We start from the raw sequence: 17180 nt of genomic DNA, 5'->3' as shown, positions 1-17180 counted from the left end.
GACACACTTCCCACCTCTCCGTCCAGGTAGTCTGAGGCATTTTTAGTGGCGGCTGCTTTTGTCTTCTTTTTTTATAAAGACTATTTTAGGCTAGATCAGGGTGGTCTAACCTCTCAGACCAAATGGGCTGCAAGAGTGACACACAACCTGCGGGCCGCACAGTGAATTAAATTTCCATATCATAAATTAAAGTGTTCACAATATAGTTAATATTATCTTAATATGCACTATTAATGAATTTAATTAAATATATCTATTTAAATATAAACTTAATATATTTAATTAAATACAAAATGTTAAATACACAACATGAATTTATTAAACAGATTTAATACACAAACACATGTATGCACTTTCACTAACAACGCAGACATCTGAGCTAGAGAATTCTTCGCAAACTGATTGATGTCTGCTGTGGTTGGTTTTTGACATCTGCAGGCACCTCTCAAGTGAATTGTCTGCCAAGTTGCTTTGAGTTTTGTAATTTAATGAAGTTTATGTTTGAAAATGCTTGAAGTTAAGCCCCATCACATTTCTGAATCACTATTTTGGTGAATCAACCAAATGAATCAACCAATGAATGCTGCTTCTCGCCATCTTTGCCATGGCATCTTGCTACTTGGAACTGGTCCATGGAGAGTTATTGATAAATTAATTACAGGCTTAAATGTGGAGACTACACCATTTCATTTATGGACTGTGGCATGTCAATTTGGGTTGTTACAGCTGGTGCGTATTTCTGAGGTTCTGCCTAAGAGCCAGGATGCCCTGGAGCTTACACCATACTTCCTACTGCCTGTTGCCAGCCAACCGCAAATCATGAGTGCAAGTTGCAGAGCCCCTGACATCACAATCAAGCTCCTCTTTTCTTACCCCGGGCAGCAGCTTTGAGTAACTAGGGCTCTGCCTACATGGAAAATGAATATACCAAAGGATGTGTCAATCATCAGGAAAAATCCATTGAGACTGTGAGGTAGGGCCTGGGTTTCAGCTGTTCAGATACTTAGTGGAACTACCCACCAAGCCTTCATCCTGGGTTGACTAGCTCATTTTATGCCACCTGAAAACAATTGCCTTTGATACACAAGGCCAGGATCACTGCTATGCTAAGTATTGTTGGTTCAAGAGGAAAAATAGGTATAAAAGGATAATTTCTGGATGCCAAGCTCTACATTTGGGGCAAATACTCTTTGGTGATAGAACCACAGCAGAGATTTAAAATCACAAAATATGCAGCAAAGTGAAATGTGGATGTATAGCCTGTCAGACCTTTAAAATATGCCCTTGTGAGTTCCAAAACTTCCAAAGACCACATGTTTGGTAAGTTAAGATTGGTTTACTTACAAATTCTTCAAAGATCTGGTTCATGTACTTTTTTCCATCCAGCATTCAGAAAAAAGTTGCACTGGCAGTAAATCAGAGGTGAAAGTTCCTAAATAATTGGTATAGGAACTCAAAGAGTGGCTTGTGAGAGCTATGCAGCTAAGCTGTAGCAACCAGGTTAGCCTTTTCACTCACTGGGCTTCTCAGAAAGACTGAAGGGGAACAAAGTCTTGATTACCTAGTCCCTCCCACAGTGAACTAAACTTGGCAGGACAGCTTACTCTATGGTCTTAACTCCTTCATGCATTAATTAGACTTATGTATGTTGGTTATATGAGGCTGGTTATCCCACAAATAGGTCATAGACTTGGGCTCTAATCATGTCAAAGGGTCGATTTAAGGCAGCCTTCCACCAGCTAGTGCTCTCCAGGTGTTGCTGGACTCTAGTATTTCCCATCCCTGCAGTGGCGTAGCGTGGGGGGTGCAGGGGGGGCGGCCGCACCGGGCGCAACATCTGGGGGTTAGGGTTAGGGGGCGCAAATCCACGGGTTAGGGGGCGCAAATTACTTGCCTTGCCCCGGGTGCTGACAACCCACGCTACGCCACTGCATCCCTGACCACTGAGTTGGAACTCATCAGCACTTGGAGGGCATCAGCTAGAGAACTCTGTTTTAAAGCAACATTTCATTTCAGTGAAGTGTAAACATCTTGTTGCTTGCTCTGGTGGCATAAAAGAAATATTCACTGCATATAAATGTGCGGCTAATTTGACAGTGAAGAAAACTATAGCACAGCACTTACCCTCTGAGGGACTATGTCATTTCTTAGGCCACATCCATACCATACATTTACAGAACTAATATATCACTTTAACATTATGGCTTCCCCCAAAGAATCCTGGGAACTGTAGTTTGTTAAGGGTGCTGAGAGTAATTAGGAGACCTCTATTCCCTTCACAGAGCTTCAATTACTAGAGTGGTTTTACAACCAATTCTTCTTCCCAGGGAACTCTATGAATTGTAGCTATGAAGTGGTATGATACTGATTGAAATGTATACTCTGCATATACTCTGTTTCCTGTAGTGATGCATGTGGCCCTGAAAGGCAAAGACTAATTCTCAGATGCACCCAGCTGAGGTTTAAACCAATGGCTTTTAAATTTTCATTTGTATACCGCTTTTCTACTTTGCTATACACAAAGCAGTTTAAAACCATAGATATGAGAATATACACAGCAAAGATCACACATCCTATAACAGTCCGATCTAATGCAAATAATTGTTAATTAAAAACACGAGTATAAAAACAAACTTAAACCAATTAAAATAATTGGCATTGATCCAAGATCGAAGCTGGTTTTATAATTTATAGACTAATGTCAAGACAGGAAGCCTGCTCTTTCTGCCTAGTTCTCCTTCTGCTTTCTATTCTGCAGGACCAGGTACTTACGGCATCTCCTTGTCTCTGCCCTGCATGGGTCAGCCAAGACACCCCAGTGTCCCTCCAAGTCTCTCAACAGGACAGACAAAAGATGAGAAGGACTATTATGAAGTCCTGGACATTCCCCAGGGGGCAACGCATCACGACATTAAAACGGCGTAAGTCAGCCTTCAGAGCATTCCGTTCACGCGAGGAACCTCCAGCCTTGAGGCAGCTCTGTCTGGCTCACAGCCTCCATTCTTCCCTCCTCATCCCCAGCACCATATTTAGGCTTCAAAAGACTTTCCTACTGAAGCCAATAGGATTTGTTTTCAAGCCTAATTGATTTCTTTTCAAGCCAGAGTCACAGCTAGGGAGGGAAAAGTTAACCTTCCCCCTTGCCAAAAATGCCTTTGCATCATACTTATTTAGGCTGGAGAAACTCTTCTGTTGGGTTCAGTAGGAAGGTTTCGTGAGGCCTAAATGCAGCTAGGGAAGGGGGAGGCAACATTGTGTGTATAGGACAGAGAGGAGGGGGAGAATGATTGATTGAATGAATGAATGGGTTGTGTGGATGAGATAACAAGAGAGTATGTGCTGTTTTCAAAAGAGAAGCCAGCATTGAATCCTGAGTCACCTATTATGAAATGCACAAGTATACTTATATATACTTTTAATGGCTAGGAATGGGGATTTGTTATGCTGGGGCAATGAGGAAGCACTGAATTCTAATACCTTCAGAAGTCAATGAAGTAAGCATTTTCCTTCTTTAGGGTTGGCAAAGTGTTTGATTTTGAGTTGCAGAAATAGATCCCAAAATATATATATTTGCCCAGGTGGTTAACGGGTGGTCCCAAACAGACTAAGTTGTTTCCAGACGGTCAGGAGGTTTGCACAGATCTCTCACCCATACAGGTAGATGCCATCTTATGTCCTTTGTGCAATAAATAACACCTACATAACCCACCTGTGAGGAAGGGGTACAGGGTGATAAGTAGCAAGGAGCACTACAGTACTCTTGTACAACAAACCTGGTTCTATTTGTAGAATTTTGCAGTTAAAAAAAAAGTGATGGGGAAAGCACTGGAAAGTGGGAGATAATTACCAATTGGCAGAGTGGTATAACCTCTGCACAAATTTTGTGCAAACAAATCAGGATGAATTGCTCAAAAAATAAACAGGCCATCAGGAACCTAATTCTTTACATCCTTTTCTTTAACTGAACAGGTACAGAGCGAAACTGAAGAAGTGGCATCCTGACAAAAACCCAGATAACAAAAAAGAAGCTGAAGAGAAGTCAAAGGAGATAATGGAAGCATACAAAGTGCTGTCAAACTGTAAGGGCTCAGACTCCTAGACCCTTCTGCTGTTCTCACTTCACTGGGGCCTTGGTTTCCCAATGAGACACAAGTTGACCATAGTTGCTGATCAGCAAGAGAGTGAGGGAGAGTGTCTTTTCAACCTGCCCTATGCACTGAAGCAATCCTGGTTAGAAATCCACACCAGTAATCTTCAGTCTTTTCCCACCTGAGAAGCATCCTTAACCCCAACCTGCAGCATGGGACCCACATATATTTATTTTCTAACATATATATTCCTCTTCTCCTTCTCTCTGGATCTCTTTAAGAGTCTACGGGCTTAACCGTCTTCTCCCTGGGAAATGCAGTTCTGGGAGGGGAACCAGACGGTGATAGATCTCTCTTAGCACCTGTGCCAAACTGCAACTCCCAGGCTTGCAGGGGGAGAGGCAAACAAGAAATGGCACCAGTATTTAGAGTCGATATATACCCACACTATTTTCTCTGCCCACTTTTCTTTTTCTTTTAAAGCAAACTTTGTGATGCCATTGCTATAACCCACCTTATGTCAGACTGGTCCAAACCCAACAGATAAAGAGCAGCAGTCTACACACATCTGGAGGCATCGCTCTCTTTATTTATATGCACAGGAGGCTGGTGTCCCATTCGTGCCTCAATGTTTCCATCCTCCTTTTGGGGAATTGCTTTGGGGTGCTCTTCTGAAGTAGCAGAGCTGCAGGGAAACATGCAGTTTCGCCATCAGTCCATGTCCTATTAGTAGGTGCCTAGAGCTTCTCTCCTGCAATATGCCTTCTTCTTTAGACGGCTGCCAGCATTTCTGCACATTTTCATGGCTCTCTATGCTGCTGCAATTGACTATAACTAGGGACAGGGGCATAAATTTTTTTCAGCTTGCATTTTAATGCAACTCTACCTTATTTGCGCTTCCCAAACCAAAACACAAGCCAAAATGCAGCTGTCCTGCAAAATTCACACTTACCTGAATTTTGCAATGCAGTTCTGAAAACAACAACAACAACAACAACCCCTAAACACCTGTGTATACATTAGAGGAAAGTAAAAAATGCATATAGCAAAAACAACAAACAAAAATGATTCATGTTAAGAGAAAATAGCTTGCAAAAACTAGGCAAAATTGCATACAGATATTAGAAGAAATGTTGATGAATTTTCACATAGACTTAAAAAAGAAAAGCAAACTGGTGCAGGAATGTGGTGAATTGAATTTAAAGATGGAAAAACTAAAAAAAGTGAGAGAAACTGAAACTGGCAAGTTTGTTTATCCCTAACTGTAAACTTCTTAAAAAGCTGGTTAGTCACCAGGGGGGAGGGGGAATACAATAAGTTTCCGTTTTATGGATGCCTTGTGCCTAGAGGGGTGGTAGTTTTCCAAATCCTGAGCCAAGTGCTTGCAGCTGGCTGCAGCAGGGCTGGAGAACTTTCAGGTATATCTTCTGCCTTTCAGCAAACAAGCGTAACCTGGATTGCTCCCTCCAGAACAGACAGAATGAAAAAGGTGAGTGATTTCACAATTCAGTCTCACGTTCCTGAGAGGAAATGGAGAAAGCCACCATTAGGAGTGTCTTTGTGGAGTTCTTCTTGATCCACACAGCTGCAACCATTGGCCAAATAACATGCGATGAGGAATGTGTGGCAGCCAGTGACCTGCCTTTCCTATCTTGCCCCGGTAATATTTAGCTAAAGTAGAGCTCCAGTGCCTTGCCATTGGGTGCTGCTTGCAGGGGTGAAGAAATTCAGAGTGTGATGATGCCACATGGCACTTCTTCTTTAATTACATGTTACCAGGGAGACCGAGATCAGCAGCAGCCACTTGTTCCTTGTAACATGTGTTTGGGACCCAAGGCAGCGGAAGGGAAAGAGTGAAACATCTTTCTAATTGGATCCAGCTTTGACTTAATCCCACTGAGGTTGTCAGCTCAGCTGACCTGCACTGAATCCTGGGTCAGCCAGCCAGAGGCCACACAATTAATATAAGAATGCTGTTTGCCTCTGGTTGACCTGGCAGACAGAGATCAGATCGAGCATAATCAAAATCATTATCTGGTGCATGACAGAAAGTGCTGTATTGACATGCTGGGTGTTAGCTGGCTAGCTCAGTTGTGGGTGCCTTATTCCTGCCCACCACTCTGTTACAGGTTTATAACCTATTTCAAAGCATGTCATGTACTTTTTAATTTTCATAGCTTTTCAGCTCTCAATAACCTGCACTGCATAGCTTTTTGCGCTTAGCTACTCCAAGTGGAACTTCCCTTGACGATTGTTCCAAAGCTCCAGTTACAGATAGGTAGCCGTGTTGGTCTGCCATAGTCAAAATAAAAAAAAAATCCTTCCAGTAGCACCTTAAAGACCAACTAAGTTAGTTCTTGGTATGAGCTTTCGTGTGCATGCACACTTCTTCAGATACACTGTTCCAAAGCTGTAGCTTGTGCAGAATGTGTTGACTGACTTTTTATAACCTTGGAGCCACGATTCAAGTGCTGGTTCGACCTATAGAAGAACTAAAAAGCTGGTATCTGGCATATCTAATAAACAGTTTCCACCCCTTCCTTTGCATAATTATTGTTGGCTGCCTTCCCAGTAATATCCTCCATCCAACAATAGGCCAGACGCACACAGCGCCATTTGCGGTTGCTGCTCCCCAGAATCTCTCCCTCTGGGATTTGAACATTTAAAGATGGGAAGCACTATTTTGAGTGAAGCAGGCATCAATAGCTAGGAGATGTTAATGAGCAGTGTCAGGTTTATCTGCATATATTATTTAGAATTTAGTTTTAGTTTTAAAATATGTACAATGGATGTTTCCAAACATGCTTGAAGTCTAAAATAAAAGGGGCAAAAACCCGTTGGCTAATAACACACTTTCTCAGTCAGCTCCTTATGCTTGAAATTTCAACTCCTTCATGGAGAACCAATTACTTAGCTGGCCAGAAGGTTGCTTAAGCAGGTGTTTGCCCAGCCGAGCCCAAGCTTGCTTTCCAATTAAGGGTATAACATGCTGTTGAGAACTAGCATTGCTGCAGCTCGTCTGCCTACCCTGCAGCCTGACAGTCTGGCTGGCAGGTGAGTCAGGCAGAGCAAGGTAGCATCACTAAAGCTGTAGGGATGCCTGAACAGCCAGAGAATAAAGGCAGGACTGATGGTGCTCCGAAGTAGGTTAAAGAGAAAGCAGGAGAGACTGGAAGCTAGCAGAGGAGGATAATGGATGCAACTCGGAAGGAGGGAGCTAAAGTAGGAGGCAAGGGAGAGGAGGAAGACGAGGAAGGCAGAGAAGGTGGAGAAAGCAAAGGCAGTATAGAAATAGAGGAGAATGAAAAGGTCAAAGGGGGACAGGGCTCCCTTAGAGGAGCAGGATACAAGTGGGTAGAAGTGGGTGGAGTTATAGAGCAGAATGCCCCAGTAGTGAGTCAGAAAACAGGAGAAGGAAGTGTAGAGGTTGGTAAGATCCCACCACTACAGAAACCATTGGGATCAATAGGAAAAGTTACCTATTAGAATAAACTTTAACCACCATGATATATTAATTGATGAGTCATCCATTGTTATTTAATCTTTCTTGTCTTCTGTTGCTTGTATTGTCATATATGTTAATTCAATGATCCATCTATCTATGAATGAACAGAGAACAATTTGGGTCTAATGACGCTAAGAGCCCTGACCACTTCAGAATAATGGACTCACCAGGTGGTCTCCAAGAGACACCCTGGGGCTCTGAAGACCCTTGGGGTCTTATAGGAAATATGGTGTGGTTCGCACATGAACTTTGCTGATTTTTGCCTTCAAGTAAGTTGGAAGTGCTGAGTATTCCAGGCCACTAACTGAACTGTCCTTTAAATAAACTGTGGCAAATAGGCCCACTTCTGAACTCATTTTTGCATCCATTTTGATTGGTTCTGGAAACACTAGAACATGCCTTATAAGCTAATTTACCTCGCCATAAAGCTTCACAATTAAAGTTGTAACATGGAAATCAAAGACATCTTTCTGATTTTGTAACATCCTTCAAAGGTAGCCTAGACCTGTGTGTCAAACTAGCACATCACTATTCCCCATTTCCTATCTTGCAACGAAATGCTTTTGTCTCCTTTTAGGAGAAAATATTGAATTAGCCTGACTTAATCAAAACACCTGTATAGATTATTTGAACAGGTTGTGTTCACAGCAATGCTATTTTTATAACTTATACTTTTATTATGCTCAGGTGTGAGCCAAACACATTTTTGTACCAGTTAGGTTTTTATAACAGTGTTTCCCAACCACTGTTCCGCGGCACACTAGTGTGCCGCGAGATGTTGCCTGGTGTGCCGCGAGATGTTGCCTGGAGGGAGGCGGGCGAGTCGGGCGGCGAGAGGCGGGGCGGCGGCGGCGAGGAGAGGCCGCCCAGCGCGGGGCTCTCACCGTCTGCCTGCCTGGCTGCCTGCGAGCTCGACGGGCAGCGCCTCCGTCCGCAGCGCCCGCCTCGCGGCTCTCATTCCCTGCCCCTGCCAAAGCTCACCCAGCCAAGCTGCGCTCTCCTTCCTGCCTCGCTTTGCTGCCTCCCCCCCCCACCCCAAAGCTTGGAGGTTCCCCGGCAAGGGGGAGGAAAAAAAATTGAAACTTACACTTTCGTGCGTCCCTCCCGGCGTGACGCTGCGCGCTGACGTCACGGGGCTGTAATGGTGGTGTGCCTCAAGATTTTTTTCATCAAACAAGTGTGCCTTTGCCCAAAAAAGGTTGGGAAACACTGTTTTATAATACAATATATCTATGTAACTTACATCCATATACACTTAAAAAAAAGAAAGAAACTGTATTTGATGTAGTTCTATTAGATGTTGCTAAAATTATTTTGCTTTGATGATAGTAAGCTATGTTTAATCAAAATTGTTGCAGAAGTTGCAGTGTATGTACTTCGGGCATATGATTATCAGATCCTTTCAAGAAGTTGTATATTTTGTGGAATGCAGTCTTGTTTTTCTTTGATAATTGAGAAAGATTAGAAAAATGCATCTCCTTCAAAGGAAGTTGGGTATAAGTATCTTTCTGATATATTAAATTGTGACTTATGCTTTTAATTTCACTTATCTTCTTTTCTGAAATGCTTAAGTTCTACTAACTAAAGGAAATGTATTTGTTATGCGCCTGAAGATTAATCCTTGAACATTAAATTTTCTGTGTGCTTATAAGAAAGGGGACTTATCCCCCCGTTAACATGGCGGTTGTTGCAGAGGGAACCAAGGTGAAAAACCTGTCAGACTACAGTCTGACAGACTACAGACAACTGTTTCCACTGCATAGAAATCAGGCTTAGATTTGTCCTGTGAACAGAGTAAATTGTCACAAGACTAAAAACTTGGTTTATTGCAGGTGTGATGCCTGCCCATGAGAAACACAAGAGTAATACGGAAGATGAGAAAGACCACACCAAGCCAGACAAACCAAGTTCTCAGGATGACGAGTTGAGTGTGGAGAATGACAAGAGCTCTTGTTCTGAGTATGATGACTCAACATTTGAGTCTGATGATGAGTCGTCGAGTTCAGAGCATTATTCCACCTTGAACTCTGATGAGTCTAATGAATCCAGTTCTGAGTCCAGTTCTGAGTGTAGCAGGTCAAGCTCCAAATCCAGTGAACCGAATTCAGAGTCAGATTCTGAGTCCAACGATCCAGGTCAGAAGAATAGCAAGCCCCTTCCTTTGCATCCACGTAGAAAGCCTCACAAAAGACACGGGGCAAAGCAGAACCAATTGTCTCCTGAGAAAAAGGATTTTCCAGTCGGGAAGGGTAAGCAGACCCAGGATGGGAGAAAGAGATTGCAGACTAGGGAGAAAAACCTGTCTGTCGAGAACAGCGCATTGCACACTAGGAGCAGCAAGTCTGGTAAAGAACCTCTTGTGGAGAATAGCGAGAGCACCAAAGGGAAGAGGAAAGCCCCAACTGAGAAGAATGGGGCCTATGCAGAAAAGGCCAGGCAACAGAGCGAAGATTGGGAGACCCATACGGGGAAGGCTAAGCTTCTCAAGCTAAAAACTGAGCTGCATGGTGAGAATAAGCTTCATACAGGGAAGACGAAACAGAGGCATGAGAAGTCAGAGTCAAGCACCAAGAACAAGCTTCGGAATGGGGAAGCTGATGCCGCCCCTGGAAAGCATGAGATGCAAACTGAGAAATTTTCAGCACAGAAACGTAGATCCCATCCAGGACGTGAACCTGATCGTGGGACAGAGCAGTGTGCTGGGCAGAAGGAACGATCTGACAAGCAGGAGCCACGTATTGGACACCTGAGGTACACTAGGAGGAAAACCTCACCAATCAAAAGTAAGGAGATGTCAGGGAGGATGACTAAGTTGATATCGCCAAAGATGAAAGATGGAAAAGCAATACATTCCCAAAAGGGTGAGCTGCAGGCTGGGGAAAACAAGACGCACGCCGGGAAGAGCAAGGCTAATGCCCAAAAGAAGGCACTGAATGATGAGAGGAGTAGGATGAAAGTCCAGAAAAATGAGTTGCATGCTGTGAAGAACAACATGGCAGTCCAGAAGAAGCAGCTGAATGCTGGGAAGAGCAAGGTGCAGGTCCAAAACAGTGATGGGAGAGGTAACAAAGCAGACCCCCAGCACACTGAGAGCACTATGCCTGCTTATACATGGAAGGTGCCAGCTACCGTCTGGCTTGGTCCAGCAGAAAATACAGCAAGGTTTCTCTTTGGTGGGGCCCCCGAGTTCTCTGGTGTTGGCCAAGCACCACTTCCGGCTAAAAGAAAACCACGTGGAACGAATCAGGCCATGCAAGTAAACCAGTGGGAAAATATCCAAGCCTGGAATAGAATAAACCAGTTAAATCCAAGGAAGAGCATGCTTCTTCCACATATTGACGCTCCAGCTCATAATGGAAAGACTTGGTCTCCATATTTAAGTAGCCAAGGGGAAATGTTTGACCCCAGTGCCCCATCTTCCTGCCCACGATGCTCCCAATGCTGGTGCAAGCTCTTTCAAGACAACCTGTGAGTGTGGATGAGTGCTGGGCACCTCCAGGAGTGAGTGTTTGAGAGTACAATAAAGGAAGGGTCAGGAACCCAAATTTTATTTGTTCATACTTGGTGCTTGCTCTTACTCAACAAGATACATGGGAATTATTATGAGGCTACCCAGATGCTGGACTCCCAGAATCCCTCAGCCCCAGCCAGCAAGGGATGATGGGGGTTGTAATCCAGTAACATCGAGAGAGTCACAGGTTTTCCATCCCTGAACTACTGTAACAGATGCAGCAGTGGGAACACTGAGTATCCAGGGGCTGATGTGGAGAGGAACAATAGTGCTTTGGCCCAGGGATCCTTTTGCTGAAATAGTTGTCTGCCCCCAATATCCATGACACTTAAGCCACTTGCAGCTTTGTCTGAATTTATCCCCATAGCATTTACTTATCCTCCTCAACACTCTGATAATTTCTGCCCCGATTGCCCATGCCTACATATGAACATCCAAAGACCTCAGCGGGATGAAACTACTGGACAACCTAGTTCAGCACTTGACTTTCCACAGTGGCTAACCATATGTCTTCAGTAAGTTCAAAAATGGGTATGAAGGCAATAGGCCCAGTGCTATTTTTCAAGGAAAAGAGATGTTGGAACTCACCATGAACACCTTATATGGCAATGGCGCCAACCTGAGAGGTGCCAGAACTGAGTTCTGGTGAGTTCCAGCTGGGGAAAAAGCCCTGAGTAGGCCTCTTATGGCATGCACCTCCCAGCCTCAATCAACTGGTATTCAGTTGAATACTGCTCTTGAACATGGAAGCTCTGCTTATCCAGAATTTGTCACACTGAGTTCACTGGAACTTACTTCCCTAGTAAGTGTTTAGAACAACAGAAGTTTTGTTCCCTCCCTGCTTATAAATAAAATGTCCATGACAGGAAGTGAACAATGTAACACCAATTTTTGAGATAGGCATCCAGTGGGGGGCCAGGAAATTATATGATGGTTAGCTTAACACCTATTCTGGGAAAACTAGTGGGAAGCATTATTAAAGACTTAATTACAAAGTATACAGGCGGGCGATTCCACTATCTCTGGCACCACATTAAGGGGATATTATCCAGGTTTTATTCAGGTTTCATTATTGAAGAGATGGGGGATCAGCCATTAGGAATGCTTCTTTTCCCCAGGAGGTCTTAGTGTAACCTGATACCCGGCTAGTACATAACTAGCCTGTTTTGAATGTCTACTGCCACCTCCCCCACTCCATCTTGAGACTGTAATCAGATGACGGTCACAGGGCTTTTTCCTACCCTTACTCTGCTTTCTGTCTGCCGTCTAGCCTGATGTACTTCTGGAGAAGTCGAATGCTTGTACACCATTTTGGTTGACCTGCTAAAGGTATTTTCCCTAATATGGATTGTGACTGCCATGAGTTGTAACTGAGTGCATGGACATATTTCAAGAGGTTTGTTTTTGTTGTTGCAGATTCCCCCCCCCCACACACACATTTATCACTCTGCAAACAGGAGCAGAGCAGGACAAATCCCTTAGGAGATGTATGTCAATCACGATCATTACTGTTTTATGGCCTGTCTGAAGCTTCCTACCTCAGGAATTACTGGGACACTCTATGCACTACCTATTAATTATATGCACCTATTTATTACATGACATGCATCACTTATTAACAACCATGCCGGCAGTTTGGCTTGAGAAAATTCATGGATTATCTCCCTCTGGGATGAGCCAGAACAAAAAACACCACAGGAGGGTACCAAGGCACTCATTGCAGTGTGAACTTTTATAAGCACAAATAGGAACAACTGGTTAGGTTGATATCCAAAGCAACTTGTCCAACACTCACAGATTTAGCTTTCTATGGCATTGAAAAAAATTGAGATTGTGACAGACTGTGGGGGGCACCTCTGTAATATCAGTTGCTGGCACCACCTCAGCTTTTCCCTAGCTTTGAAGCCCAAAGGCACCTCAAAATTATGGGCTTTCTCATGATCAGGGAAATAACATTCCTCAGCCAACTGATCATCATAATTGGACTGACCTCTGATTCCCATACACCTAACTAAGCAGGCATTTACTGCAGACCCTCAAAGTGTCCCTATTTTCCAGGGTCATTCCTGGATTTACAGAAGCCGTCCCGGTTTCTGATTTGATCCTGGAATGTCCTGCTTTTCCTTAGGACATCCTTATTTTCATTGGAAAAATGTTGGAGGGTGTGGAGTTATGCGACCCTGAGCCAAGAAGACAAGTACAGTGGTACCTCTGGTTACAAACTTAATTTTTTCTGGAGGTCCGTTCTTAACCTGAAACCGTTCTTAACCTGAGGTACCACTTTAGCTAATGGGGCCTCCCGCCACCGCCATGCAATTTCTGTTCTCATCCTGAGGTAAAGTTCTTAACCCGAGGTACTACTTCTGGGTTAGCGGAGTCTGTAACCCGAAGTGTTTGTAACCTGAGGTGTTTGTAACCCAAGGTACCACTGTAGCTGTACTGTCTTAGAAGACACCTGAAGTCAGCCCTGTATAGGGAAGTTTTTTAATGTTTAATGTTTTATCATGTTTTTATATATGCTGGAAGTCGTCCAGAGTGCCTGGGGTAACCACGTGTAAAGAAGAGGTTTTTTCTAAATCCCCATGATGCAACTCAGACTAGCTTGGAAGCCATGTGTTCTGACACATTAATGCCCATTCATCCCAGACACATGGAGATTGATGGTAGTTCCTCAGGGGTGAGCAAAAGAATACTTGACACATGCTCAGACACACACTCTTCTTTATTATTCCTTTGCATGTTCTAGAACTGAGCCCTGTCATGTCTGGCTGCAGGTGGATCCTAGCCAACCCTACACACAATGGGAAGCCAATGACAAAACAGTGTTATTCAGGGACCCACAGAAATGCTGCATGACTTTGTGTTACAGAGATGTTATTTCACAGTTTCATGCATTCATTTTGCTGGGACAACAGATCACACACAGTGCCATATATTCCTTACCATTTCCTCTCCATGTCTGTGATGAATCCCAGCCTCTAGTTGTCACGTGGTGATGCCCTGGCTTGGAGTCCCCCTCCCTCAATTACTAACCCCTCCCAAGTACCATACACCTGGGCCATGACCAAGAGCTTGCAGCCTCAACCCCCTGACATCACAATCTGCAGAAGATTGTCATTGGTTGCAGTATATGCTCATCAAGAGAGGGTAGATGCAAAAGGATGATGGAGAGGTCCTGCTGTCCTTTCCTATGTCCAAGGCAGCCAGAGGCAGAAACAGAGGCTTTGGGCAGGTATGAAGAGCCAGAGGTATTGAATTCATGATGCAGATAGCATGCACCTTCTCCCTCCCTCCTGAAACAATAAGATGAATCCAGAACTCCACAGCAAGAGGGTGGAAGAAGCCAAATGAGGGCTATGTCTCCAGGGATGCAGATGGAGAAGAGTAAAGTCTAGAGAGACCCTGGAATACAGAGATCAGAATCGGGAGGTTAGACCCTTAAGCAGAAAAATGTAAGAGGAGCCTGCTGGATCAGGCCAATGGCTCACCTAGTCCAGCATCCTGTTCTCACAGCGGCCTTCCTGCTATTTTATATCTGCATTCTTGAACTACAAGTCCAGACAGCAACTCAGTGGTGGATGGCTGTGGGTAACCCGTCCAGATATCCGCAAAGCAATTCCACATATCCATAAAGCATGTCCTTGGCATTGCTTAAAAATACATAAAAATATGTAGGTGGAAGAAAACTTAATGGAATCCCCTTCAGAATATGGATCAATGTATTAATATTCCTAATAATCTTTACCTGGCCTTGCAGTGGTATAACCTATCGCTATTATACCACAATGACCTTCTCAAAAACAAAGCCCCCTTTTGGCCATCTCATGTCCTAGTGATCTTGTGTGCATAACATGGATTAGTGCAGGGGTGCCCAAACTTTTTTCATAGAGGGCCAGATTTGAAGCGTGAGGGCCGACCAAAGTTGTTGAACTTCTTATAGGATTGAAGTTGCTGAGTGAATATGTGTTGCAGTGCAAATCTTGTAATATTGTCTGCAGTCTGCGCTAAATGAAGGAGAGATGTTGCCACTGTTTCCACTTGTAAAGATCTAGGGCAATTTACTGCAGGTATATATACTTAATGATTTACATCTTGGTTATCAACACAGGCCAAAGACCTTTTTATTTTACTTAAGTAGAATAATTTGTGCCTTTGTGATGCTCAGCCAGGACCTAGGGCCACTTATTCATTTATAATACTGTATAGTGCAGCGGGCGGCGCTGTGGGTTATACCACAGAGCCTAGGACTTGCCGATCAGAAGGTTGGCGGTTGGAATCCCCACTCCCATTGCTCAGTCCCTGCTCCTGCCAACCTAGCAGTTTGAAAGCACCTTAAAGTGCAAGTAGATAAATAGATACTGCTCCGGCAGGAAGGTAAACGGTGTCTCCATGCGCTGCTCTGGTTTGCCAGAAGCGGCTTAGTCATGCTGGCCACATGACCCAGAAGCTGTACACCGGCTCCCTCAGCCAATAAAGCGAGATGAGCACCGCAACCCCAGAGTCATCCACGACTGGACCTAATGGTCAGGGGTCCCTTTACCCTTTTATAGTGTAAAACAAGGGAGTTGGTCAGCAATGTCCTCCTGAGGTGGAAGCACATGCCACCTGCAACTTATGAGAGGATGGGATAGTGGTGGCTGCACATAAAGCTAAACTGTGTTTTGAACAGACATCTTGTATTAGGTACTTTCAGCAGAAGATGTTTTGCATCTGGCATCATCTGAGTGCTTCTGAGAGCTGGAGTGGGTGAGTGTGGAAGCCTGGCTGGAGGATGATCAATGTCCTACCATGTTCTCCCCTAATTTACAGCTGGCCTCTGCACTAAACAAGCTGCATCATGGTTGACTACTACCAAACACTGGACATCCCCCAAACGGCCTCCTCAGATGACATTAAGAAGGCGTAAGTAGCACAGTGTGCACCAACCACAAGATGTTATATGGACCTGAATTTGGCACTTCATAAAATAGCCCAGTTTGGCTCAGATCAGTTTGGAGCCTGCCCAGTTCAGCTTGGGGAGGTCTATCTTACCCTGCTTCCTTCTCCTCACCCTTATTCACTATAGGGAATTTTTTTAAATGTCTATGACTTTTTTCACCTTTGACAGAAGTGGATACATAGCAGCCCTTCCAGAGTAGATAAACTGCCAAATTGCAGGTAAATAGGTCCAGGGGCTTTTGTGCTGGGCACATCTAAACTGTGATTCACCCCTATCCCTTTAGGAATATCTGTGCAATCTGCCCTTTATTTATGTTGTTTGGCACATTCAATTTCTAGCTTACCTTTTCCCAAGAATTCCAGGTAGATTACAGTATTGCACTTCAAAGTAATCATACAATAGCTTAGCTAAATAAATTAAAATCACCCCATGCTTTTTAAAAATATCATTTATTGAAAAATAAAAAGGATGTAATTACAAGTGCACAGAGTAATATGACATACACAAACAAAAAGAAGATGAAATAGTACTCATGTAGAAAGCAAAACAAAAAAAGATCACCCCATGCTTGATTACCGTAACCCTGGCCACAGAATGCCAGACCAAAGAAAAAAAGTTCTGCAACCATTCTGGAGAGCTTAAAGGCCCAGAATTTGATTGGACAAAGGACTCTAGGACAAAGGAGTTCTGCAATTATAGGTCAGCCACCAAACTCACCTATCTACAGTACATGCCCTTGCTATTTGAATTTGGTGCATGGACAATGTATTCAAGAAGGCACTCAGTAATAATAACGGCCAAAGGGGCTTAGGAGGTCAGATTTAGCACCTTGCATTGTGCCTGGAATGCAACAGGACAGGGAGCCAATGCAGATGCTACATCACAGGTGTCATTCATCTTTTGAGGCATACCCCAGCATGGAAGCAGGATCCCACACTGTCTCCTAGCTGGAGACTGGGGAATGCAGAAATTACATAATTGCCAATATTAGGGTTGCCATATTTCAAAAAGTAAAAACCAGTACACCCCAAATTTTGTTGAGCTTTCTTGGAAATCCACCCCCCCTCCCGAGATGTCAATTCCGCCTTTGAAATCCCGAACATATGGCAGCCCTAGCCGATATTGCTTCTTCTAATG

At 43.9% G+C, this 17180-nt stretch overlaps 2 protein-coding genes across 3 annotated transcripts in view; both read left to right on the top strand.

Annotated features, from left to right (window-relative positions):
* Nucleotides 1-843: 843 nt before the first annotated feature.
* On the top strand, nt 844-11143 carry LOC308597706 (uncharacterized protein). Of its 2 annotated transcripts, XM_081213728.1 has the most exons (5): nt 844-973; nt 2759-2921; nt 3970-4079; nt 5527-5577; nt 9426-11143. In XM_081213728.1, the coding sequence occupies exons 2-5, from the start codon at nt 2797-2799 to the stop codon at nt 11063-11065; spliced, it is 1926 nt and encodes a 641-aa protein (XP_081069854.1). In that variant the 5' UTR covers nt 844-973; nt 2759-2796; the 3' UTR covers nt 11066-11143. The 2 variants fall into 2 exon arrangements, with proteins under 2 accessions (XP_081069854.1, XP_081069855.1); XM_081213729.1 differs by lacking the exon at nt 5527-5577.
* Nucleotides 11144-14211: 3068 nt separating this feature from the next.
* The window catches only part of LOC308576343 (uncharacterized protein), a 35487-nt gene continuing 32518 nt past the window's right edge, over nt 14212-17180 (top strand). The window contains exons 1-2 of the mRNA XM_081175613.1: nt 14212-14336; nt 15914-16006. Coding sequence (XP_081031739.1) covers nt 15942-16006 — 65 coding nt within the window. The 5' untranslated portion in view covers nt 14212-14336; nt 15914-15941. The remainder of the gene's footprint in view (nt 14337-15913; nt 16007-17180) is intronic.

This window comes from Podarcis bocagei, assembly GCF_964188305.1.
Source record: "Podarcis bocagei genome assembly, chromosome: 1".
In the NCBI taxonomy this organism is placed as follows: domain Eukaryota; kingdom Metazoa; phylum Chordata; class Lepidosauria; order Squamata; family Lacertidae; genus Podarcis; species Podarcis bocagei.
Note: the sequence above shows the minus strand (reverse complement) of the source record. Positions and strands in the feature narration are given on the sequence as shown.